Source organism: Pongo abelii, chromosome 9 (genome assembly GCF_028885655.2).
Source record: "Pongo abelii isolate AG06213 chromosome 9, NHGRI_mPonAbe1-v2.0_pri, whole genome shotgun sequence".
NCBI lineage: Eukaryota > Metazoa > Chordata > Mammalia > Primates > Hominidae > Pongo > Pongo abelii.
The window spans coordinates 126122350-126149288 of NC_071994.2; the positions used below are offsets into that span (position 1 = coordinate 126122350).

Below are 26939 nucleotides of genomic sequence, written 5' to 3' on the forward strand. Positions count from 1 at the left end.
CCTTAAGAAACAAATTAAGAACATAATTTCTAGGTGTGTTTCTGTTTTTTGGTTTTTGTTTGTTTGTTTTTTGTTGTTGTTGTTTGTTTTTGAGATGTAGTCTCCCTCTGTCAACCAGGCTAGAGTGCCGTGGCACGATCTTGGCTCACTGCAGCCTCCACCTCCCAGGTTCAAGTAATTCTCATGCCTCAGCCACCGAGTAGCTGGGATTACAGGCGCCTGCCATGACGCCCAGCTAAATTTTGTATTTTTAGTAGAGACAGGGTTTCACCCAGCTGCTCTCAAACTCCTGGCCTCAAGTGATGCTCCCACCTCAGCCTCCCAAAGTGCTGAGATTACAGGCGTGAGCTACCGCACCTGGCCATAATCGCTAGGTTTTTGTGAATGTTTCCTCTAATCTTTTATAGTTCCCCCCGCCCCCAACATGTTATTTTGCCATTTGCTTTATTGGGTCATTCTAAGTCATTTAAGTAAGTTTTCATGAATATAACACCTCTCTATTCATGCTCAGATTTCTTCAGATTATCTAATCTTTAAATACATTTCCTAATTTTAACAACAGGTACAATAGGAATAAACAGGTTTGGGAACAAATGGAAAAGACTCTTGGTAAACATACAACTCAACAAGTGGAATTAGAAGTATCCAGGTGTACTAGAGAGAGCCTAGCAGCCATAAGTATTTAGCTATGGCCTCAGGATATCTTCAAGACTAGAAAATGTCACTTCATCCGGTGAGTTAGTTAAGGAGAAGGTGGATAGTGCTGTAGTTGTATGTGGCTAGATTGTGAGGATGAGAATATGGATATTTAGGTTAGAGAAATTGGCAGACGTCTTTCATGCAGGCCATTGTATGTCATTTTAAAGCACAAGCTCTCATATTGTGTTCCTCGGACCAGGAACATCAGCATCACCTGGGAACTTAATACAAGTGGAAATTCTTGGGCCCCATGGCAGACCTCCTGAGTCAGAAACTCTGGGGTGAGGTCCAGCAATCTGTGTTTTAACAGGCCTTCCAAGTGATTTTGATACATGCTCAAATTTTAAAACCCCTGTGTTAAAATGTTAGGCCTTTCCTCTAAGTCATATGAATTCATTGAAGGATTTTAGTAGTGGAGCAATTTCAGTGCAATGTGTGGGCTTTGTGATTTTTTTGTTTTTATCTCTAATGTGTCCATTCAGAGGTCACACTTACATATTCTTAGTTTGTTATGGAGAGTTCAGATTGCTGGATAATCAATCTTTCTGTAAGTTATATGAGATATTCCTAAAAATCTCTTTCATATTCTTAAAAATGGCCATTATTCATTTAGCGTATATTTATTTATTTTATTTTACTTATTTATTTATTTTGGAGACACAGTCTCACTCTGTCACCCAGGTTGGAGTGCAGTGGCGCCATCTCAGCTCACTGCAACCTCTGCCTCCCGGGTCCAAACGACTGTCATGCCTCAGTCTCCCAAGTAGCTGGGATTACAGGCGTGAGCCCCCACACCCAGCTAATTTTTGTATTTTTAGTAGAGACAGGGTTTTGCCATATTGGCCAGGCTGGTCTCGAACTCCTGGTTTCAAGTGATCTGCCCGCCTCAGCCTCCCAAAGTGCTGGGATTGCAGGTATGAGCCACTGTATCCAGCCTAGCATACATTTATTGAGAGATGATTATATGTCAGACATTGTCATAGGTGCTTGGGATACATCCCTGAACAAAAACAGACAAAAATCCCAGGTCTCCTGAGGAAGGAGATGGACAACAGATAAAATAGATAAATTAGTGCATTGGTGCATAAGTTCTATATTTTAAGGAGGTAAGGAGACAAATAAAGTTGGCAGTACTGCTAAGGATTGCTGAGGTGGTGGGAAATCACAACTTTAAATGGGCCATGAGGCAGAGTCTCCCTGAGAAGATATGGCGGAGATGAGAGGGCACACCGTGTGAGTATTTGGAGAAAGAGGATTTCTGGAAGAGGGAGTAGCAAATGCAAATTTCAGGGACTGAAGCTGGGAACGAGGGAGAGTGGAATGTGAAAGATGAAGTTCTAGTTTCCACCTTATTTTGTCAACAGCCGGCTACCTGGCTTTAAAATAAACCACACATCTAACCAGATAAACAAGTAGATTATATGTATTCTGATATAAATGCAAGTTCAGTGAGCAACCCAGATTGATCTTTTCATGCCGTCGTATTTATTGACCATCTAGATGTCAGGCACATTCAGAGCATAGCACAGGTGAGCAGTACCCCTAGAGCTATACAGCAAGACAGCCCTGCACATGGCCCCTCCTTTTTCCTGCCTTCCTGGAGTTTACAGTCCAGAAGGGGGGAAAAAAGTTACCGGGGTGATACTTGTTACAAAAGGAAAGTACAGAGTAATAAGGTCATGCACTCAGATGCAGCTATTGTAGCTGCCTCTGGGGTGGCAGGGAAGGCTTTCTGGAAAAAGTTATATTTCAGCCAAGGCTGAACAGTGGATGGGATGGGTCAGAATAAGTGAAGTGGGCCAGGCACAGTGGGTCACGCCTGTAATCCCAGCACTTTGGAAGGCTCAGGTGGCAGATCACTTGAGGTCAGGAGTTCAGGACCAGCCTGGCTAACAGGGTGAAACCCCGTCTCTACTAAAATTACAAAAATTAGCCAGGCGTGGTGGTGCACGCCTGTAATCCCAGCTACTCGGGACACTGAGGCAGGAGAATCACTTGAACCTGGGAGGCGGAGGTTGCAGTGAGCCAAGATGATGCCACTGCACTCCAGCCTGGGCAACACAGAGAGACTCTGTCTCAAAAAAAAAAAAAAAAAAAAGAATAAGTGAAGTGAAGGGGCAAAGAAATTCCCTAAATGAGTGAATTTCCAGGCAAAGAATGGCCTATGCAAAGACCTACAGACAATGGTGCTCCTGGCGCATCAGCAAAACTGAAAGGCACAGCAAGAAGAGAGCAAGGGGCCACAGCTGAAGAAGTAGACAGGAACCCAAGGCCACAGGGCCTTATAAATCTTTGAAGACTGAGGGTAATGGAAAAGTATTGAAGGGTTTTTAAGTAGGTGACTGACCATTAGCTTGGGGCTTTTTAAAGTTCAATTATCTTATGCTGAAAATGAATATAGAAAAAAATATATTCAAAGGTTTCATGTCCAGGCATGGTGGCTCACGCCTGTAATCCCAGCACTTTGGGAGGCTGAGGTGGGCGGATCACCTGAGGTCAGGAGTTCAAGACCAGCCTGGCTAACATGGCGAAACCCCGTCTATACTAAAAATATGAAAAATGAAAAAAAATGTTTCAGTGTCACCCAATTCTCACTGAACATGTGCATGCTAAACACATTATGAGGTAATCTATAGGAATGGAGACTATGGCCAACAGCAGAGCCAAAATATTTCATGTCTTTTGCCTCTAAACAGCTGAATAATACAAACCTTTGGATAGTTGAAACAGCTCTGCTAAATATCAGGGTTGCAGCCTCACAATGGCAGACTGGCAGACAATTTCTATCATTGTGTCTCCGTCTCTTTTGCTGGCTGTGTATAAACACAGGCGGCAGCAGTGCTGGCGTGAGCAGGTGTGAATCGACACCCAGCAAGGTATATTAGAAATAGGGTAAAGAAATAAATACTTCAGCTCACTCCTTAGCCAAGTTAATGGAGAAATGCTCACTGAATCCAGTATTATGCCTGGAAGCAAGGAATTGAATAATAGGTGTTGGAATGATGGTAAGCTAATACTACTTAAAAAATCAACTCTATTTAATTTGGATATGTGCTAGTTGTCAATATTATCAAAGAATGAGAGTAACAAAGAACCCAATAAATTAATGTGGGGCTCCCCACAATATCTAAACATAAGGTCAGTATTAAAAACAGAATATAAAGGAAAAAAGGCAAAACCTCCAATGATTGTAGAACTTAACGGTAACATCCTTATTTAAACATGTTTCAGTGTGTCTTTACGCAGATTCACTGACTCACATACAGCTCTTGGTAAAGCATCAACTTTTTTTGTAGTGCTGTCTGATTCTCTAAGAACCTGATGAGTTTCTTTGAGCAAGAAGTAGCAGCCCAATCTAGCTCAGCTGTACTCAATCTGAGTTGCTTTCCTACCTACAAACCCTCACTTCAAAGCAAGGAACATAATGTACAATTTTTTAATGGCTCTAGACCCAGGCACTCAGCCGCTCTGCTCTGCGCCTTACCTCAGTGTAAACACCTCATCAAGATTGCCTGCGCTTCAACAATAGCAGCCAAATGCAATACGAGAACCACAAGCCTTTGAAGTCCTCCCTGCAAAGGCCGGTTTTCTAGTCTGGGATAATGACAAGCCATGATTGCTGTCTTTGTTGTATCTTTTCAGTAGAGAAGCAATTATAGGCCCCAATTTAACAGAATAGACATTACACAGCTTATGATGCTCAAAATGCAATTTCATTTGATCATTTTCTCGATTTGATTGGTATTAATAGAATGGTTCACCAAAAAAAAAAAAAAAAAATAGCTGGCAGAGGTTGTGTCCCATTCCACTTTGAAAGAGATAATGTAGAAGTATGCTTTACTTGCCCAGGGATCTCACTGGGGTGATTCAGCCACTGTGTTCTACCAAAACAGCCTGTGGAGGGAAATATTGTATATCCTACGTTTTCTGGAATAGGAAGCGTGAGACAGTGTATTTTTAAGTTGTAAACTTTTCACCAGTGCTATGTAAGAGATTCCATCGTTGTCAATCAAACAGTATCAACAGTAATAACCTGAATTAACTAAACTAAGTCCCCTTTATTTCTTAGACACTTACAAAAGTCAGGGAATCGGCATCCTCATGGCAGATCTATGAAAGAGTTCAGCTTCCTTTTTTCCCGGGCTCCAGACGACAGTTTCTCTCAGTCATCCCCACTTTGAGGTTTGAAAAGGATGATTTCCTCGCCTGCTAAGTCGGCTTAGTTAGTTTTTTTACTCTTGACCTTCATTTCTCCTCTGAGATAGAGTTGATTTTTCTTTTAAATGAGTCTTGTTTCTGTTGAACCTCATGGTCATATGGGATTGAAACCTTTGCTATAACGTTGAGAAAAGCTGTGAAATCTAATACTTTTATAATGATCTAGTTTTTCATCTTGAACTAGCACTGTGAGAGGGACTGAGAAATATGATAAATAGCTGGCCTTGGTGGCTCATGCCTGTAATCCCAGCACTTTGGGAGGCAGGCCAATCACTTGAGTCCATTAGTCTGAGACCAACCTGGGCAACATGGTGAGACCCTGTCTCTACTAAAAATACAAAAATTAGCTGGGTGTGATGGCACATGCCTGTAGTCCCAGCAACTTGGAAGGCTGAGGCAGGAGAATCGCTTGAGCCCAGGAGGTGGAGGTTGTAAGCCAAGATCATGCCACCGTGCTCCAGCCTGGACCACAGAGCAAGATCTGGAGAAAAAAAAAAAAGAGAGAGAGAGAAAGAAGAGAAATAGCTCATTTATGGTTCTAAGCTTTTCATTTTAGCACAAGTTGAATTGTTTCATGATGTGAAGTTTCCCATTTGCCGTGTAGGTTAATCATTCAAAACCTGGTGATTACTTCCATTTGTAATCAGAAGAATTTCGTGATCAAACAGTCCATTTTTGTTTTGTGTTTTAGGAATGAAAATTCAAGCACAAAAATGTCTAAAAGTTTTTATTTTTTCCCACTTTCAGATCAACCTTTAAGTATTCAAACATTCACACCATCTATCTGCCCTATCTCTCTCTATATAAGTACAGTAATTGTGATAGTTACTTTAGTAAAGTTAATAGAGATAGCTCAAGTAGAAGTAAGGTTACACCTGAAATAAAAGAAACAAAATGTTGTGTTTTGTCCAGGGAAGCCACATTGACTGGTCAGGAATGAGGGTATCTTCATTGTCAAACATTTACTTATCACTTAATATTTAACAAATATCTTACCTCTTTCTCATTAAATACAAGTCTGAAGTCAAAGTAAACAGCAGAGGGGAGGCCGGGCGCGGTGGCTCACGCCTGTAATCCCAGCACTTTGGGAGGCCGAGGCAGGCGGATCACGAGGTCAGGAGATCGAGACCATCCTGACTAACACGGTGAAACCCCGTCTCTACTAAAAATACAAAAAATTAGCCGGGCGTGGTGGCGGGCGCCTGTAGTCCCAGCTACTCAGGAGGCTGAGGCAGGAGAATGGCGTGAACCCAGGAGGCGGAGCTTGCAGTGAGCCGAGATTGTGCCACTGCACTCCAGCCTGGGCGACAGAGAGAGACTCCGCCTCAAAAAAAAAACAAAAACAAAAACAAAAACCAGCAGAGGGGAGATCTGAACACAAACAGGACAGATCCCAAAACCCAAATTCTTTCTAGTCGTACACCTTGCTGCTTCTCCACTACACAGGCCGCCAGAGGAAATGTAACAAAACACATGTAAAGTCCTAAATCTAAATTTTAAAACTAATTACATCAGTTCAGAAGGGAGAGACTTTACAGCATTTCTAGGCAGTGGAGCAGAGAGTGCGCAGAGAAGGCTGACCTGACTACTGCAGCACGGGGGAATGAGACAGTTGGTCCTCTAAATAAGAGCAGGCTCACAGGAGACCAGGGTCAGCTTCTACCCCCGCAGAGCTGTTGTCTGAAGAAGGGATTAGTCTGTTCTGTGTTATTCCAGAGGGTAGAGGGATAGAAAATACAGAGACATATATCTGCTCATATAAGGAAGAGCTTTCCGGCATTCAGGTTGCTCAGTTAGGGAGCAATATGTTCATCATGCATGAAACAGATTTCTTTTCTCCTCCTCCACCCGTAGAAGATCTTTAAACATATACTAATACTGACAGACAGGTAAGTCTTGCCAGGAAATGGGGCATGAATTTAGGCAGACAGCGAGCAAACATCTACCAGGGATGGTGTGGATGTACTGGAGAACTGGATTATCTCCAGAATCTTTTCCAGCTTTAAGATTGCATAACTTTGCTTCCTGCAGTACATCCTGGTGGCTAGAATGCCACATGGCACAGACACTAATTTCTTGATTTAAAACAGGTAACTAATGGAGGCAATAAAGGGCCCTTAAATAACTTAGGGACCTAAATCCTGCGTAGCTGCCTTCATTCATGGTTCCCAAACCTGGCTGCAGATTAGACCCACCTGGGGAGCTTTTTATTTATTTATTTATTTTGAGACGGAGGCTCACTCTGTCGCCCAGGCTGGAGTGCAGTGGCATGATCTCAGCTCACAGCAACCTCCGCCTCCCGGGTTTAAGCAATTCTCTGCCTCAGCCTCCCAAGTAGCTGGGATTATAGGCACCAGCCACCGCGCCTGGCTAATTTTTTTTTTTTTGTATTTTTAGTAGAGACGGGGTTTCACCATCTTGGCCAGGCTAATCTTGAACTCCTGCCCTCATGATCCACCCACCTTGGCTTCCTAAAGTGCCGGGATTATAGGCGTGAGCCACTGCGCCTGATCTTTTTTAATTTTTTTAAATAGTAGATAGGGAACTTTTAAAATATATTGATATCTGGGGCCACCCCCAGAGCTTATGATTTAATGGGTTTGAGGTGGGATCAGGGCACTAGTATTTTTTTTAATTTCCTCGGTTTTTCTAATATCTAACTAAAGTTGAGAACCACCGACTTTACATTATTCAAATTCTCTGAGTACCAAAACTACTAATTGTGCAGGTCTAGGATATTTCTAATAAGTGAGTTAGCAACATTGTTGCATATGCAGGCTCCGGAGATAGGCCACCCAGCTCTACTACTTACTAGCTGTTGATCCTGGGCAAATTACTTAACCTCTCTGTACCTTTGTTTTCTCATTTGCAGAAAGGGAGTAATAACATATGCATACCTAATGCGGTGGTTGTGAGGATTACCTGAGAACATTGTATGCTAAGGGCCTAGGACAGATGCTGGCACACCGCGAGCATTCCATGTGTAGAAAATGTTATTATTTCTGTTGTCGTCATCATCTTGGCGTATAGTGTTATTTCATAGTGTTTCTACAGGCATGATCAAACATTACTTGCTGCATCCAGTTCAGATAACTGTTCTAAAATTGGGTCCCCTGAGTATGTATTGAGCATGTAAAGTAAGTAATAGTTTGACCTTAACGCACCAGTTTTCTCTTCGTGTCTGCAAGAGAAAACATTGTTTATTCCCATTTTCCTTGAGAACAATCAGGTCCCTGAGGACTGATGAGATGAATCCTTGAAATTAACTGAAAATAAAGCCTAGCCCGGCAGGACCATTTTCTAGAGTGCACAGACTTGAGTCTCATGGCTCTAAGACCAAAATGAATCCAGTTAACATGCTGTATGTGTTTTACCTGCCTAGATCTCCTACCCCTTCAGAGTAACAGACAAGACATCTATTCAGAATGCCAAGGAAATTGAAAATGCTGCCATCGATCCTGAAGACAAATGGCATCAAAGAGCACAACAGCTAAAGGTTACCTGCTAGATTGCATTTTAAGTGTGTTTCAAGCGATACTGCTGAATATAAGTAATGATCGTGACTGAGTTCTTATCACTTAAAGGTTTATTTTTATGCCTGAAAATAATTACCCACTTTCCGATGGGTAAGACTGGCTTCTGCTCAGAGAAGCCATTGCCTGCTCAGCCAGCCAACCCTACCTGTTTTTCCAAGGGTTCTGTTTGCTGAAAGAAAATAATCATATCACACTTCCAACATACTGAGTTAGAAGCCCACACAGAAGGAAGGCCTGGAAAGACATGCAGGAAAAATCACAGTTCCAAAGAATTGTCCAACTCTGTGCTGCTCCCAAATCTGATTCCTTTTGGAGTTGGCAGTTACTTATTATTCCTAGACAATGGGGACACTATTCCTGAAAACTGGATGGGAATTCCCAGAGCCTCACCAAACCCTCATTTTCAGAATGTAAAAGCTTACCAACTGGTCATTTAGCACGATGACATCCTTTTTGGCCGTGGGTTTACTACTGTGACATCATAAATGTGATTTCAGGGAAGATTTTTCTGAAATTCTCATCACTGTTTTTCTAGAAGAAACAGAAAAAGGTCAGGCACAGTGGCTCACACCTGTAATCCCAGCAATTTGGGAGACCAAGATGGGTGGATCACCTGAGGTCAGGAGTTTGAGACCAGCTTGGCCAACATAGTGAAACCCTGTCTCTACTAAAAATACAAAGATTAGGTCAGGCCTGTTGGCTCACGCCTGTAATCCCAGAACTTTGGGAGGCCAAGGTGGGTGGATCACAAGGTCAGGAGTTTGAGACCAGCTTGGCCAATATGGTGAAACCCCATCTCTACTAAAAATTACAAAAATTAGCCGGGCATGGTGGCAGGCGCCTATAGTTCCTGCTACTCGGGAGGCTGAGGCAGGAGAATCGCTTGAACCTGGAAGGCGAAGGTTGCAGTGAGCCAAGATCGTGCCACTGCACTCCAGCATGGGTGACAGAGCAAGACTCCGTATCAAAAAAAGAAAATAATAATAAAAAAGATAAGCCAGGCATGATGGTGCTCACCTGTAGTCCCAGCTACTAGGGAGGCTGAGGCAGGAGAATTGCTTGAACCTGGCAGGTGGAAGTTGCAGTGACCCAAGATTGTGCCACTGCACTGCAGCCTAGGTGACAGAGCGAGACTCCATCTCAAAAAAAAAAAAAAAAAAAAGAAAGAAAAAGAAAAAGAAAAAAAAAGAAACAGAAAAAGCACTAGAAGCTCAGGTTTTTCTTGACCCATGTATGTGGAGCCACCCTTGGACCAGGTTTTATTCCTGCCTAAAAAGAGATGAGTCCTTTGAAAATTACTGAACCTATAGAGCCTGTTGACGTCAGTTAAAACTATATACAGTGATAAACATAGTAAAAATAGTAATAAGTTTTACCCGAGCTTCAGAGAGGTTAGAAAGAAGGGACAGCCCGAATCATCTGTTTTCCTCCCCAGTGGCCTCCAGGCCGCTCTTATGAGTTGCAAAAAAAGAAATAAAAAGTCATTCACCCAGAGCTTCCTGAAAGTTGATGCCAGTGAGGCCATACCTAGAAGTTGAGAGGATGGGGACTGAAATGTCTCATGGCTATGGGATGTAGAGGACAGGAACCACTACCAGACGTGATAGACAGCCAGGGGAGCTTGGTCAACAGGAACCAGGGACAAAGGAAATACCTTAAGATTTGCCATGCATTATGGGTAATGGGCTGGGTCATCAGAGATGAATTTCTGGGCCTCAACCTGCCATTTACTTGATGCATGACTGGGCAAATCTCAGCTTTTTCAAAGCCTTAAATTTCTTCTTTATTAAATGAAGGATTAGTCTAAATGACCTTCAAGGTCCATCTCAGCTGCAAAATGCTAGAATTCTATGACCATGTATTTCTAGTTATTTAAATTATTATAGAAAATACATTTGAAGCATGTAAGATTATTGCAACCTGTAGCTTTCATAATTGTCACTAAGGAAAACCATAGGATTCTCAGCTAATGACAAAATGATCGAGGTAAAAAGCTTTGCCCAGTGGCAACATCATAACCAGTGAGGTTTATACAGGGTGCAATTATTGCTAACTGAAAACTTTTCCTAATACCCGCCCTGACGACTTGAAATATAGTCGGCATTGGCAATTTTGGACAGTCTCTATGGAGACTGAAAAAAAAAATGATAATAAGCAAGGTAAAATCACAGTGCTTGATTTATGGCATGACCTTTGACAGAAGCAGTAAAACTTTTGTATGGAAGAAAATCAGAAGAAAGCCAAAAGAATGCTTTTTATTCCCTGCGTGTACTGTAACTAATGCGCTTATAACCCATTCCTGAATGAAGACATTGTGGAGCAAAACATCTAAAAAGTGTTATTGACCTAAAATGACAATAACCACAAATGGCCTAAGGGATGTTTCCCATTCTTTAGATGGAAAGGATTTGTGGACTGCCCACTGCGTGCTACACACCAGCCCAGCACTCTGGGACACAGACGCTTCAGGCTGCCTTTCTTTTTCCTCTTCAACTACCCAAGTCCAATGCCTTCTTTTTAGTGCCTCCTCAAGGACCACATCTGCATGGAGATTCCCAGCCTCTCCCACCCCGCTCCTCTGCCCTCAGCTCCTGCTGTGTCTGTAGTCTGGACCACTGGTTCAGGGCCTGCCATATTTGGCCGTGTCTCATTAGCTGCTGCCTGTGTTTCTTTTTCTTTTCTTTTCTTTTCTTTTTTTTTTTTTTTTTTTTTTTGAGACGGAGTTTCGTTCTTGTTGCCTAGGCTGGAGTGCAATGGTAGGATCTTGGCTCACTGTAACCTCTGCCTCCCGGGTTCAAGCGATTCTCCTGTCTCGGCCTCCTGAGTAGCTGGGATTACAGGCACCCACCATCACGCCCAGCTAATTTTTGTATTTTTAGTAGAGACGGGGTTTCACCATGTTGGCCAGGCTGGTCTCAAACTCCTGACCTCAGGTGATCTGCCCACCTGGGCCTCCCAAAGTGCTAGGATTACAGGCGTGAGCCACCGCGCATGTGTTTCTTTTGTACTCACTACACTACAAGATCTTTTAAGGTACCGATTGTATTTTTCTCTACATCCCCTACCACAACGCTTTGCCCAAGGCTGATGCTCAGTAAATATTTACTGGCTGATGAAAGAAACATTCAAAGATCATGGGCCAGGCACAGTGGCTCATGCCTATAATCCTATTGCTTTTTCAGAGGCCAGGGAGGAAGGATTGCTAGAGGCCAGGAATTCAATGTTGCAGGTGCCACTGTACTCCAGCCTGGGCAATAGAGCAAGACCCTGTCTCTAAAAAATACAAAATGCAGATAAAAAGATTATTTAGTGTATCTCCAGGGGAAAATGGGCCTCATTTGAAAATTTTTTCTTGAAAAATGACTTTCAAAGTTTCATAAACCTACCCTAACAACAATAACCTTCACTAATGTGAAATATCTTTATGCAAAATCAAAATGTTTCACACAACCAATATTTATTGAGTATCTACTGCATTCCAGGCACTGCGGATTAGATGCCTGGCCCAAAAGATATGGGGGGAAAAAAAAACAAGCAAACAAACAACAAAAATTATTTGAAACAATAAATAAAACTTGAAGAAAGGTTGTTTTTTGTAGTTGTTGGTTTTTGTTTTGTTGTATTTTGTTTTTTGAGACAGAGTCTCGCTCTGTTGCCCAGGCTGGAGTGCAGTGGCACAATCTTGGCTCACTGCAAGCTCCGCCTCCCGGGTTCACGCCATTCTCCTGCCTCAGCCTCCTGAGTAGCTGGGACTACAGGCGCCCGCCACCACGCCCGGCTAATTTTTTGTATTTTTAGTAGAGATGGGGTTTCACTGTGTTAGCCAGGATGGTCTCGATCTCCTGACCTCATGATCTGCCCACCTTGGCCTCCCAAAGTGCTGGGATTACAGGCATGAGCCACCATGCCTGGCCAAGGTCGTTTTTTTTTTTAAAGCAGTACCTCCCCTCTAGGAGTTCAACACTTTAGTGGGAATCATTATGTAATCATTATAATGCAGTAATATGGACCTGGGTACAAAATGCAGTGGAACTAAAAGAGCACCTAATTCTGCCCTAAGAAGACGGATAAATAACCCCCATAGGAGTCAGTATCTCAGCTGCCCCTAGAAGGACAAATGCGGGCAAAGGTGTGAAAGTGAGAGGAGGAACGAGGAACCATGACAGCTCTGGCTGCTGTTTGTATGGTCTAGGGAGGGAAAAGTTGACATAGTTGGTAAGGGCTGCTGTCTGCCTCACGCAATCCAGGACTCAGACTGGAGAAGAGATTGTTTGCAATCTAAGCAGGTACCCAGCAGTGAGGTGCCATGCAAGGGGCATTACACATGCAACTCATATATATGGAAGGCTCCATGGCTTGAAAAGACTAAATACCAAAAATACAAACAATAATAATTACATATATGTAGATAGATGTATATTTGTGTGTTTATGTGTCGAGTGACGGAGAAAATGATGAAATGTGACCAAATGTTTAAAATTGTTCAATCTGGATAAGAATCCTTTAGAGTTGTCCATACTAGCAATTTTTCTGTAAGTTTGAAATAACTTGAAAATAAAAAGGTCAGGAAAAAAGTGCCCACAGGATTTGGTGACTAAAAGTTTATTGGTGGCCTGAACAGAGCAATTTCAGCGGGATGGGGGAGAAGGAACGCTCTATGGCGGGGGACAGAGGTCAGCATGCGAGATGGGGAGCAGAGACCAGTGCAGTCTACACCATCAGGATGCCCGGCTGTGAATCGAGAAAGAGATAGATTTTTCTTTGCTTTTGTTTTTTGAGACAGGGTCTTGCTCTGTCACCCAGGATGGAGTACAGTGTCGTGATTTTGGCTCACTGCAACCTCTGCCTCCCAGGTTCAAGTGATTCTCCTGCCTCAGCCTCCCGAGTAGCTGGGATTGCAGGTGCATGCCAACACGCCCAGCTAATTTTTGTATTTTTAGTAGAGACGGGGTTTCACCATGTTTGTCAGGCTGGTCTCAAACTCCTGACCTCAAGTGATCCACCCGCCTCTACCTCCCAAAATGCTGGGATTACAGGCGTGAGCCACCGTGCCCGGCCAAGAAAGAGATAGGATTTAACCAGAGAATGTATTCAAGTGAATGTTTCTTTCCTTCTTTTCATAGGAGAGACTTAAATACATTTACATGCTAGAAAGAACGAGAAACCAGAGAAAGGGCGAGAAAAGAGAGAAGATATGCCTGAGACCATTTCAGCCTATGTATTTTTACTTTAAAAATACTGAGAATGATGGTCATCATCATATTCTATGTAAGAGTCTTATCCATGCCTAGAGTGTTCACTTGAAGCCAAGTAATCTCTCTTCACTTAATCTTGCCACATAGGCCTTAGCGTCCTGAATCGCTTTGTGCTTGCCTGTGAATCTTCACAGGTTTTCCGAATCCTGCTTAGGTTGTGTGCCCAGACTGAATGCAGTGTGTTTAAGGCTCAGGACTCTTGCTGGGCAGTGTGAGGGGCACATTCCCACTGGCAGAAGATCTTTCCCAGGTATCTTAGTCTGTTTGTACTGCTGTAACAAAATACCATAGATCAGGTGGCTTAGAAACAACAGAGGTTTATTTTTTTCACAGTTTTGGAAGCTGGAAGTCCGAGGTCAGGACACCGGCAGTTTCTATGTCTGGTGAGGATCTGCTTCCTGGTTCATTGGTGATGCTTCCTGGTTCACTGGTGATGCTTTCTCACTGTGTCCTCACACAATGGAGGGGGGGAATGAGCTTCCTTGAGCCTATTTTATAGGGACATCAATCCCATGCAGGAGGGCTCTGTCCTGCTGACCTAGTCACCTCAAAAAGACCCCACCTTTAAATAGCATTACCTTGGGGATTAGGATTTAACGTACGAGTTTAGGGAGGACACAAACATTCAAACCACGGCACCAGGCAAGAAACATGTCAGTAGAAAAAAATTAAAAGTTCCCCAATTAAGTAATGTTTCAAAAGGATAAATAGGATGTTTTCTTTCTTACCCCTCTAAAATAACTCTTAGCTTTCCAGGCAAAGAAAAGGTAATGATAGTAGTAAAGATATGTAGGACCTTTTACTTATTAATATGAAAGCCCTTGTAATCAAATCCTGATTAACCTTTCCAAAAAGCTGTTAATTTGGTTTTGCCTCCAACACTATCAACAGATCTATGCTTCTTCTATTCATCTGAACACAGAGTTCTTCCTTACCCACAGAGAAAACTACAGCCAATTAATATTTTTGCTTGAGATTCTCTTAATATTATCAGATGGAATTTGTATCTCAGGCTTAAAGTACTCATGTTTTATTGTTCATAAACACAGCAGAAAAGCGGAACACAACGGACATGTCTCCACTTTAGAGCTGATCTCGGAGCCCAGGCACAACTCTCGGGACTCCATGGTTGAGTCAGGTTAACTAAGAGCAGGAGTGGCTTTTGTGTTAAACAGATGAACTTTCTGGTTGAGATCAGAGCAGGCATTGTCCTGTCTGCTTATGACATGTGAAAAGGAAAGCCGTAAAAGAGAAACAACCAGGTGCTGCCTTTCACAGGGTCGGGGACAAACTTCTCTTGGGTGGCAGAGTATGAATGAGCATTAATTAATAACTAAGGATGAGTCCCACCAAGAAATTATCATCCCAGCATTAGGCATCAGGATTCCCCCATGCTAACACTCCGTGTGTGACGTAAAAACCTACTGCCATTAAGCAGTTATTCTAAGTGCATGGAGTATGCAGTGATTGCGGGTGTGGGTAACAAAAGAACCCCAGTGAGAGCAGGATGGAATAGAGGATTTCAGGGCTGATGGAGATTAAATCGTCTGAGAATGGCTTTGTATATTAACTTCAGGGAACTCAGGTCTTGCCACCTAAAGAGTGACACCTGATGCCCCAATTGTAGGGTAATAAATCTTCAGTAAACCACAGATCTCAAGTAGGCTGCTTGAAAGGTGAGAAAAATCATATCAAGCCCATAAATGGCTTCCTTTCTGGGGACTGAAATGCCATCTCTGGGCACTTATATTTATGTGAATAGCAGATTTAACACTTGAGACAATTGAAGTTTCATAAAATGATGAGTCCTTGGCCTTGTTGTCAAAGCGCCCTGTGAAGAGTACTATTGTGCTCTGGATTGTCAGCAGCAAAGGTAATAACGTGATTAAGATCAAGTGGGAACCCAGGATTTCAGATCTAGTACCCAAGAAATTTCTGAGAAGTAAGTATTTTCTTTTTTGGTGAAAATTAAGACAGAAAACTAGGAAAAGTACATTTAGATGGCAGCATCCTGGTTACTTCTCTAGCGAGTTAAAGGCTGAACAAATATTGAAAAGAATGACATTATCAGCGTCAATTAATATTTTTAGGTCACAGTCAAAGGGGGCATTTTTGACCTTCACGAACAGTGCTGCCAGCCATAAAAAGAGCTGCTATATTACACAACCACACCTATAATATTGTAAAGTAGCAATTATTTTCCGGATCCATTACAAGAAAGGATTTTCTTGGAGCTGTGTATTTGCAGAGCCTTCCTGCCCACATTTCCCCACGCAGCTCAACTTACTGCATGGAATGAATACCTAGAATTTACCTGGAATACAGAAAAGAAGTTTTCCCTTTTTTGGGAGCACCACAAGTAAAAATTTAAAGTATGTGGGAACTAATCAGAGCCTGGCCAATCCCCCAGACAGCTCAAATTCCCATAAGAACAGCTTCTACATTTCAAATTAGAAGTTGTTATTTCTTAAAAATATGATATAATAAGTAACACTGTATATTACTGTTTTAAATTTAACAATCTCCACATTATTATAACGTGATTTCACTAGAAATAGAACACTGCTTAATATTATACAGGAATAGGATGAGTCTTAGTGGTTGTATCAGAATGTATCAGAAAAGAGAAATCAAAGCTGAACTCTTACCACAGTAATTTGATCATTCTTTCTAGCAAGCTAAAATAATCATTCATCCAACTGTTGCATTTTTCAGTTAATGTTTTATAGATATAAGCTAAAGAGATTTTTTAGTATATGTATTCAGAAAGGAAGAAATATGTTGCAGTTACATAACACACTGATGCATATGGTCATCCTACTGTTTTCAATAAGCATTTAATCATTCTTTGCAAAGGCCTCTTAACTCAGCTAGTTTTTCACAAAGTAATGAGTGCTTTATTCCTCGGAAAATATTTCTAAATGGCAATAGCACAATATAGTTACATAGTGTATCTATTATACCAGGAGTACATTTTGTTGTTATGAGACTTTGAAAAGCATAAAGACTGTTCTGAAATTGAAATATTTCCCCCAGATGTTTGATTGCCTAAGCGCAGGCTATATTAAGGAACAGAAGCAAAACAGCCCTTGTGGCTTCACAGATGTCCTATCACAGCACAGGCCCTTTTATAATCCTCTGAATAAAATCTAATTTGTTTCATCTGGTGAAGAGGTCATTTCTAGCTTCTGACCAGCATGAGTAAAGAGATCTGATCATCTGAATTGTATTTAATATTAGATTTGTACTTGGTTTTAAAGCAAATTGTTAGTGTTTTCTGGTTAAGATTTTTAAAAATATTCATGTTACTTAAAATAAGCTTGTATACTGTGATGTAGATTCTCATTTGTACTTTCTCCATATCTCTCGAAGTAAAGCTTCCCCACCCCATCCCCCAAGTTGGCAACACTTTTAAGTCAAAGACTTAACTTTTAAAACTTAAACTTTGAAGCCAAAGACTTGTCCTTAATATAAAGGCCATTCTAAGCTTTCTGTTTCTTTCTAGGCTTATAATCCTAAATTTCCAGGAGGAATCACTCAGTTATTAACTCTCGAATTCCCTGAAATTAGGAAAAAAATCTTCTACTTTTTCTTTATCTACTTTCAGTTCTATGGTCACCTTCCTAGAAGTCTCAACCCCCAATTTGAAAAACACGAATTTAAAATTTGTGGGCTGAGGCAGGAGAATGGTGTGAACCCAGGAGGCGGAGCTTGCAGTGAGCTGAGATCTCGCCACTGCACTCCAGCCTGGCAGACAGCGAGACTCCGTCTCAAATAAATAAATAAATAAATAAAATAAAATTTGTGAAGAGTGCCAGTCTTCTTATTTTACATTAACCAAAAATATCTCTTTAGAATTACCAGGAACACTGGTCTCAATATGAAAGTACAAAATCAAGCAATGTACCAAGAGGGCAACCTTCTGACACGGTGAATGACCATCGACCTTCCAGAAGATCAGCCAAGCTCAAGATTCGAAAACAGAGTAAACACCAGAATGGCCTGAAGTCTTTCACAACGGAAGAGGTGACTGCCAGTCAGGGGAACCAGAATAACCCTCCCAGGCAGCAACAAAACCAAAATAAGCCTCTTGATACTTCAACAAAGCCTGAATCGATTGTGATTATACATGCCTCTAACAATGATGTACAAGCCTCAAGGGTACTTAGGAGCCACAATCTCAAAGAAACCTCCAATACCTTTGCTCCACCAAAACAGGCTTTTCACAAGGTCTTACATAAAAACTCTATTGGATATGACTGTGGGCTGAATGTTAATAAAGAAAGAGGACACAAAGACCAAGAAGAGAAAAGATTTTCATATCAGCAGCTACACACCCTTTCTGACATGGATTTGAACAACCTTAATGAACTTTCTAAGAGACACGTGCTCCTGAGCCAGAAAAGCTCTCAGTTTGTTTATCACATAAATACTCATGGATCAACCGAAAATAAGAAACAACCCAAACAGCCTTATACAGAGACAAAATACAGGAACTTAGAAATGTTATGGTAAGAATTCCCTTTTCTCAAGTGGTTTTCTAGAGGAGAAAGGAGAGACTGCTGCAGAAAGACAGGAGAGGGAGAAGGGGAAGGGGAATCCATAAGGATGGCTAGGTGAGAAGAAGAGTTCACCTAGCAACTTCCTTAGCTCTGATTCCTGCCTCAAAGAGTCCACTTTTTTTTTTTTTTAGACAGATTCTCGCTCTGTTGCCCAGGCTGGAGTGCAGTGGTGCGATCTTGGCTCATTGCAACCTCCGCCTCCCGAGTTCAAGCAATTCTCCTGCCTCAGCCTCCCAAGTAGCAGGGATTACAGGCGTTCACCACCACACCAGGCTAATTTTTGTATTTTTAGTAGAGACAGAGTTTCATCATGTTGGCCAGGCTGGTCTTGAGCTCCTGACCTCAAGTGATCCACCCGCCTTGGCCTCCCAAAGTGCTGAGATTACAAGTGTGAGCCACCGTGCCCAGCCGAGAGTCTACTTTTGATGGATTTCTTTTCCTCTTCCCTGTCTCCTCTATTTTTCCACTGTAGTTAAACTAGAAGTTGGAGGGAAAGGAGGACAGAGGGACCCAGTCAAAAAACATCAGTGTGTTTTGGGGGTTGCAAGTGATGTTTGGAGGAAACAAATGATCTCCAACATTATCATGGCCTATCCTGAGAAAATAATCTAAAAATACAGAAAACTATGCACATACAAAAAAATCATCATTTGTAGAAGTGACCTAAAAATCCAACAATAGGGAATGTTTAGGTAAATTATGATATTTAGTATCATGGAACCACTAAAAATTATGGTTATGAGGAAATGCTTCTATAGGAAGAAAATAGTAAGGTACAAAATTACACCTTGGGTTGAATGACACTGGTAGAAGAAAAAGTACATCTAAGGAGTATGAGTTCTACTATGTTAAAATATGCACAGAAGGAAAATTCACCAAAATGTCAATAGTGGTTATCTCTAGCAAGAGAGATTAGGATTTTAAAAATTTATTCTTTATATTTTCAGAACAGTTCAAGTTCCCTACAATGTAGATGTATAGCTTCTATAAACGGGAAAATGAAAGTTATTTTAAAAATTACTTCAGGCACCATTTCTTGGTGTTCTTCGATCAAACGTCCTTTCTACATACCTAACATGCTGAATACCTAACAGTGCTAAATGCTATACAAGGTACAAAAGAAGTATGGTGTGTGAGGCACCTTCAAAGAACTTAACTTTCAAAGCAGGGAGACAATTATTCCCTCGTGAGTTGATGAAAGAACATTTAAGTGCTACACTTGGTGGTATGGAATGTAGATGTAATAAGATTTAAAGTTAGCTTCCTAGAAGAGATAATGATAAATAGCAGGCATCTTTGTCTTTTTTTTCCTGATTTTAGAAAGATTGTTTCTAACACTTTTACCATTAAAAATAATACTTAGTTTTTGGTAGATAGATAGGAAATTTCCTCCTGTTCCTCTTTGCAAATAACTTCTATCATAAATGAGTATTTGATTTTATCAAATACTTTTTCTGCATTAATTGAAACATTTTTCCATTAATCCTTTAATGTGATGAAATATGTTAACAGATTTTTCTGATGATGCACTATCCTTTTATTCCTAGGGTTAACCCAATTTGTCATACTGCATTTTTAATAAGTTGCTTGATTTGATGTGTTAACACTTTGTTTAAGATTTAACATTTTCATATACATGAAGTGAAATTGGCTTATAATTTTCCTATCTGCCACTGGCCTTGACTGGGTGGATTGTCAAGAAAATACCAGCCTTATAAAATGAGTTAAGGACTATTTCCTCTTTTTGCATCCTCTGGAACACTTTATATACAATTGGCCTTATCTGTTACTTGAAGGTTTGATAGAATTTTTCTCTAAAACTATTGGGCCATTGGTGGGTTTTGTTTGGCTTTTTGTTGTTGTTTGTGAGCAGATTTTAAACTCCTGATGCATTTACTATAATCATTGTAAGACTTTGCAGTCTTTTCATTTTCACTTTAGTCAGTTTAATACATTATATTTTTCTAGGACAAATTTTGCTTTTATGCTAAGTTTTAAAATGTACTGTCATAAAGCTTTTTGTAGTATTTAAATAACTTTAATATTATTCCATCTTTATTATATCTATAATCATGTCCCTCTTTTCATTTCTTTCTTTTTTTTAAATTTTTTTGGCCGCCTCAACCTCCTGGGCTTCTTTTGCTTAATTTTCTCTGTACATATAGCTAATTGATCCTACACTTTTGAGTAGACTCTTAGTATAAGTTTCCATAAGGACAACCCCATCGGGCAATTTCTCAATTCTCGTCTCTTTCTTGGAGCCAGACTTTGTAGAGGCCTTTACTTTCTTTCTCTTTCTAGACTTGCTTCGCAGCTGTCCTGGCTGAGGATTCGCTTTGCCTTTCTTCTGGTAGGATTTTCTTTTTCAGTATCTCACATTTTCCTTATTTTGTTTGAGCACCCCTTCCGGCATTTTTTTCAGATTGAAAACGTGGCATAAGGACAGGGGACAGGGTGATGGGCAGTTCTCATCGTGCCAGTGTCTTGTGGCACACTTGTTTTCTGACTGCATTCCGCTGTTGTTGTGCTCATATTATCCTTGAGAATCTCCATGCCCTCATGGAGACCCTCTTCACTCTTCTCCTTCGTCACCCTTCCTGTTTTTTCCATCCCCATTCTCTTTCTTAGTTTCCTCTCTAATTTTGATAGAGAACATCCTCCGTTGCTTGAGAGGCAAATGTTTTGAGATCTTGCTGAAATTATCTTTCTTCTGTCCTTGCCCCTGATTGGTAGCTTGGCAGAGGATTGTACAATTCTAGATGGAAAATCATTGTCCCTCAGAATTGCCTTCTTGCATCCAGTGTTGCTGCTGAGAAATCTGAAGCCCCCTCATTCCTGACCCTTTGTATATAACCTGGTTTTTTTGTTGTTTTTTTTTGTTTGTTTGTTTTTTCTGCTTTAGGATCTTTTCTTTTTCTCTACTGAAGTGAAATTTCATAATAGTGCGCCTTCGTATAGGTCTGTTTTCATAGATTGAGCTGGGGCTTTTAAACCTGAAAACATGTGACCTTCAGTTCTGGGAAAATTTCTTCAGTCATCTTTATGGGTAGTTCCTTTCAACCATTTTCTGTTTGCTCTTTCTAGAAACTCCTGTGATTCAGATGTGTTTTTCCAGGACTGTTATTATGATTTTGTTTTCTCTTTCTTTCTCCATTTCTTTGTAATTTTGTTCTACTGTCTGGGAGGGTTTCTCAGTCCTAGCTTCCAGCCTTTCTACTGCTATCATGTTTGTCAATTTCCGACAGGATTTTTTTGTTGTTGTTTCTGTTATTGGTTTCTGAATGTTCCTTGTTTTATAGCCTCATGTTTTTGTTCGTGGATACAACATCCTTTTTTCTCAACATCTTCTTAGAAATTTAAACAAGGCAAAATAGGGTGTAAGGGCCCTTGTGACTGAATTTTTAATTGTTTTTAATTCCCTGCTTTGCTTCTCTTTCCTCTAGGTCTTTGTCAGTGATGGTTGTTTCTCTTCTCCTACTTTGCTGCCTTCCACCTTAGTGCCGTGTCAGATGTCTGGCAATTCTTGATCGTCTTCTCATGATCAAGTATGAGGGACTAGAAAGCTTATTGGAAGCTCTGAGTGACAGTGCTTGTTGACTTTGAGTGCCTATAGAATGATCTGTGGGGGCCATGTGATAGGAAGCCCCTCCTGTATGTTTTAGGTCCTTTCTCTTGATGGTCAGATTTATTATCTGTGCTTGGTGCTTCACAGGCAGAAGACTTGTTGGCTTCTTCAGAATGAAAACCTCCAGTGAGCTGCGGAGTGAGGGAAGGGACAGTTGCCTAGGTGCACAAAATGGAGAAGATGATCTGGAGATCTGACTGCTTCTTTTTTTTCTTTTTTTTCGAGATAGAGTCTCACTCTGTTGCCAGGCTGGAGTGCAGTGGCGCGATCTCAGCTCACTGCAACCTCTGCCTACTGGGTTCAAGCGATTCTCCTGCCTCAGCCTTCCGAGCAGCTGGGACTACAGGCCTGCACCACCACGCCCAGCTAGTTTTTGGATTTTTAGTAGAGACAGGGTTTCACCATGTTGGCCAGGATGGTCTCGATCTCTTGACCCCATGATCCGCCCACCTCGGCCTCCCAAAGTACTGGGATTACAGACATGAGCCACCACACCTGACCCTGACTGCTTCTTAAACAGACTTTTAACCAAATCTTTTTTAAGTAACTCTCACATAGACTTTCACCACCACCACTCCCACTTGCAGTTCATGAGCCTTACAGGATTCTATGCTGTAAACTGTGGCTTCTCTGCTTTACCTGCTGCTAACTTAGATTCCACTTTTTTGAGTCTGCTAAGATAGTTACCATTCAACCGTCTGTTCTCTGCTTTCAAAATATTTGCTCTTTTCCCCCCATTTTGTTCTCTTTATCTTTGTGGGTTGATGTCTTTTAAAAACCTCTTTATATATAATTTTGATTTGCATTTGAGAGTTAAATTACATGTTTATTCTGCCATGTTTTTTCTACCACCTTTTCATTTTGAAATTGTTCACACCTAGTAAAAACTTGGGGGAAAATATCTACAATAAACACCTGTAGTCCTTCATCTAGATTCACCAGTGCTAAAATTTTGCCACATTTGCTATCTATTTGCTGAACCATTTGAAAGCAAGTTCAGAATCACAATATTTTATCTCTAAATATTTCAATATTCAGCCCCTAAGAATAAGAACATTGTCCTATACAACAATCGCACCATTATCACAGCTAAGGACATTAACATTATTATACACAATATCATGTAGTATCAGTACATTTTTAAATTGTATTACTTGTCTCCAAAAAGCCTTTTACAGCTTTTTTTAAATTCCTGATCCAGTATTCAGTGTTCATACATTTCATTTACTTTTTGTCTCTTTAATTAAAAAAAAAAAAAATCTAGAACAGACTGGGCATGGTGGCTCACACCTATAATCCCAGCATTTTGGGAGGCCAAGGCGGTGGATCACTTGAGGTCCAGGAGTTTGAGACCAGCCTGGCCAACATGGTGAAACCCCCCACTCTACTAAAAATACAAAAATTCGCCAGGTGTGGTGGCAGGCACCTGTAGTCCCAGCTACTCGGGAGGCTGAGGCAGGAGAATCTCTTGAGCCCGGGAGGCAGAGGTTGCAGTGAGCTGAGATCATGCCACTGCACTCCAGCCTGGGCAACAGAGTGAGGTTCTGTCTCAAAAAAAAAAAAAAAAAATCTAGAACAAATTATCCAATGCTCACTTTTCATTGTTTTCTATAACAATGCCTTTTTAGAAAAAATTTATTGTTTTTGGATAGTTATATTTAGGATGAACATTTCAGGCAAGAATACTACTTAGGTGATTTGGTGTACTTTTTATTACATTATACCAGGCGATACCTACTGTCAGGCTATCATATTATTGGTGATGCTAAGTTAAACGTTTTGATTAAGGTAGCGACTACCAGATCTCCCCATTGTAAAGGAACATTTTCCCTTTATAAGTAATTATTAATATTTGAGACAGTGTAAATATACTAGTTTTCAACAGCTTTTTGTACAGTGGTTTTAGTATCCACTTACAATGCTTACCTAAATCATTCATTACATTGGGGTTGCAAAATGGTGATTTTATAATTCTATCAATACCTATACATTTATTACGTGGCTGTTGAAATAAGACCTTTTCCTCTTCCTTTTTCTCCTTCTTTCTTTCCTTCCTTTCTTCTTTCCTTCCTTCCTTCTTTACCTCTCTTTCTCTCTCCCTTTCTCTCTAGTATCATTATGGACTCATAAATCTTTTTCTATAAACATGTTAAAGTCTGTTACCATCATTATACTGTATATGTTCTCACTGTCTTGGATTTGAGCCGTGGGAGCCCCTTCACTCCAGTTCCTGGGTCCTTTTGATGTAACATCTTTTGTCTTTGTTTTCTGGCATAGTAATATGTTCTAGGTTTACCTTTGGACTTTCCCTGAACTCATGCGGAAGCATCAGTTTCTCCAAAAAACCCTAATTCTTTTTAGTAGGGAATGGAATTTAGAAACCAAGATTTGAGAGCTATGTGTTCTCATTGCTACTGAAATGTTATTGCTTCTAGACCCAAGATCTCAGCAGTTAGAGCTAGAAAATACCTGTACCTGAAACTCTTTCTATAATTATGCCTATGCCAGTACATATTTCTGTATACTAGTGGGGTCACACAGATACCTCAAATCCAACAGCTCTGGGTTCTTCCTCATGCTTCTCCTTTTCCATATTTGTATTTTCTTTTTCCAACAGTGAAAACCTTAGTTTACCAAAACATCAATATGTTAACACATTTACCCTTCCCTACAGTATATGTACAAATAGTTTTATAATTACAATGCCAGTACCACTACCAAACAGTCAGTCTAAGTAAAGCTCATGATTTCTTTGCCATTCTTTTTCCTCCCTCTATATCCTTCTAACGGTGTACAACCAAACTACATTGACTCAAAATTACTTCATAAATTAATTCTTTTCCCTGGGTAGAGGTAATCCGTTTAACATACAGTTAGATTCATTTGTTTTGCTTTGTATTCAGTGTTAGGATTTTCTTTTCTTCTCACTGATTTTAAATTTTATTTTATTTTTTGAATATGTAAAACATTACATGGTAACCAGCTGCTTGTAGGATGTGTGACTGCAGGTCATTGTGTGTGCCTCCTGTTTGGTGAGGACCATGACAAGAAATAGAAATTCCCTTTTTGTTGTTTGTTTTAGGTTTTTTTTTTTTTTTTTAGACAGAATCTTGCTCTGTCACCCAGGTTGGAGTGCGGTGGTGCAATTTTGGCTCATTGCAACCTCTGCCTCCCAGGTTCAAGTGATTCTCCTGCCTCAGCCTCCCAAGTAGCTAGGATTACAGGCAAGTGCCGCCACGCCTGGCTAATTTTTATATTTTTAGTAGAGACAGCGTTTCGCCATGTTGGCTAGGCTGGTCTCGAACTCCTGACCTCTGGTGATCCACCCACCTTGGCCTCCCAAAGTGCTGGGATTACAGGCGTGAGCCACCGCACCTGGCCAGAAATTCCTTTTTCAAAGCAGAAATTGATTCTGTCCTAACTCAGAAGAAACCACAATAGTTTATTTGTGCTTTCTCTCTCTTTTTCTTGATCAGCCTTGCAAAAGGATTGTCTATTTCATCTGTCATTTCAAAAACAATGTTCCTCTATGTTTTGGTTTTGTTTTCTCTTTTATCCATCTTTGTTCTCATATATTTACTTCCTTTCTTTGATATTGCTTGAATTTACTTCAGTGTTTTTGACTTCTTAACTTCTGTTATTTATTTATTGAGACAGAGTCTCACTTGTCGCCCAGGCTGGAGTGCATTGGCATGATCTCGGCTCACTGCAACCTCCACCTCTTGGGTTCAAGCGATTATCGTGCCTCAGCCTCCCAAGTAGCTGGGATTACAGGCATGCGCCACCATGCCCAACTAATTTTTATATTTGTAGTAGAGACGGAGTTTCACCATGTTGGCCAGGCTGGTCTCGAACTCCTGACCTCAAGTGATCCACCTGCCTTGGTCTCCCAAAGTGCTCAGATTACAGGCATGAGCCAACGTGCCCAGCCCTTAACTTCTGTTTTAAATGCTTAGCTCATTATTTCTAAGGCTTTCTCCTTTTCCAATATAATTTAAAATTATAAATGTTCCTCTAAGTATGTTTTAGTTGCTTTCCACATGTTTTAAAATGTAGCATTTTTATTATGGTTTAGTTCTAAGTATTTTCTTCTCTTTTTAGAGGCAGGGTCTCACCATGTTGCCCAGGCTGGAGTGCAACAGAGTGATCCTAGCTCACTGCAGACTCCAACTCCTGAGCTCAAGTGATGCTCCCACCTCAGGTTCCCCACTAGCTGGGACTACAGACAGGCTCCACCACACCCAACTAATTTTTAAAATTTATTTGGAGACAGGTTCTCATTATATTGCTCAGGCTGGTCTTAAACTCCTCGGCTCAAGCCATCTTCCTGCCTCAGCCCCTTGAACTGCTGGGATTACAGGCACAAGCCACCTCGCTCAGCTAGTTCTAAGTATTTTCTAATTCCATTATGATTGCCTCTTGGATGATCAGTTATTTGGAAGTATGTTTATAAATTTCAAAACATATAAAGTTATTTTAGATATTTTTATTGTTATATATCTAACAAAACAATTATTGTCAGAAAACATCATTCACATGATACCAAGTTTTTGATTTTTTTTTATACTTGTTTTTGGCCTAATGTTTTGGTCAGTGTAACCAAATGTTCCTCATTTGTTTTCTGCAGTTGTTGATTACATCATTCTATATATTTACATGCTATGTATGAGTAGGCTTGTTGAATAGGCCTTTTAAGTCTTCTAGAGCCTAATTAGGTTTCTCTGTTTGATATATCAGTTACTGAAACGGGTGAGTTGGCATCTCCCTCTTTAAGAATTGTCGGTTTTGCCTCACAATTCCATTAATTTTTGCTTTATGTATTTTGAACTTATGTTATTAGGTACATGCAGATTTATAATTGATATATCTTCCTGATGAATTCTTCTTTTAATCCTGATGTAATCAATATTTTTATTCCTAAAAATGCTTCTTTCTTAAGGTTTATGCTTTCTGATACTAATACAGCTACACCAGCTTTTTAAATTTAGCATTGAGTCTGGTATATTCTTTCCATCATCTTCAAACTTTTCAGTCTTCTTATGAT

General features: G+C 40.6%; 1 protein-coding gene and 1 non-coding gene across 32 annotated transcripts in view; both read left to right on the forward strand.

Annotated features, from left to right (window-relative positions):
* The window catches only part of JHY (junctional cadherin complex regulator), a 76780-nt gene that overhangs the window by 33946 nt on the left and 15895 nt on the right, over positions 1-26939 (forward strand). For 19 of the 31 annotated variants that reach the window (XM_054525278.1, XM_054525277.1, XM_054525275.1 and 16 more), the window contains 2 exons: positions 8300-8413; positions 17564-18219. In XM_054525278.1, the coding sequence (XP_054381253.1) occupies positions 8300-8413; positions 17564-18219 (770 nt within the window). The remainder of the gene's footprint in view (positions 1-8299; positions 8414-17563; positions 18220-26939) is intronic. The other 12 variants (XM_054525287.1, XM_054525285.1, XM_054525296.1 and 9 more) reach the window with 1 other exon arrangement.
* Positions 10446-10585, forward strand: LOC112135691 (U4 spliceosomal RNA). The gene has a single exon (XR_002916933.1). It is a non-coding gene; the product is annotated as a U4 spliceosomal RNA (small nuclear RNA).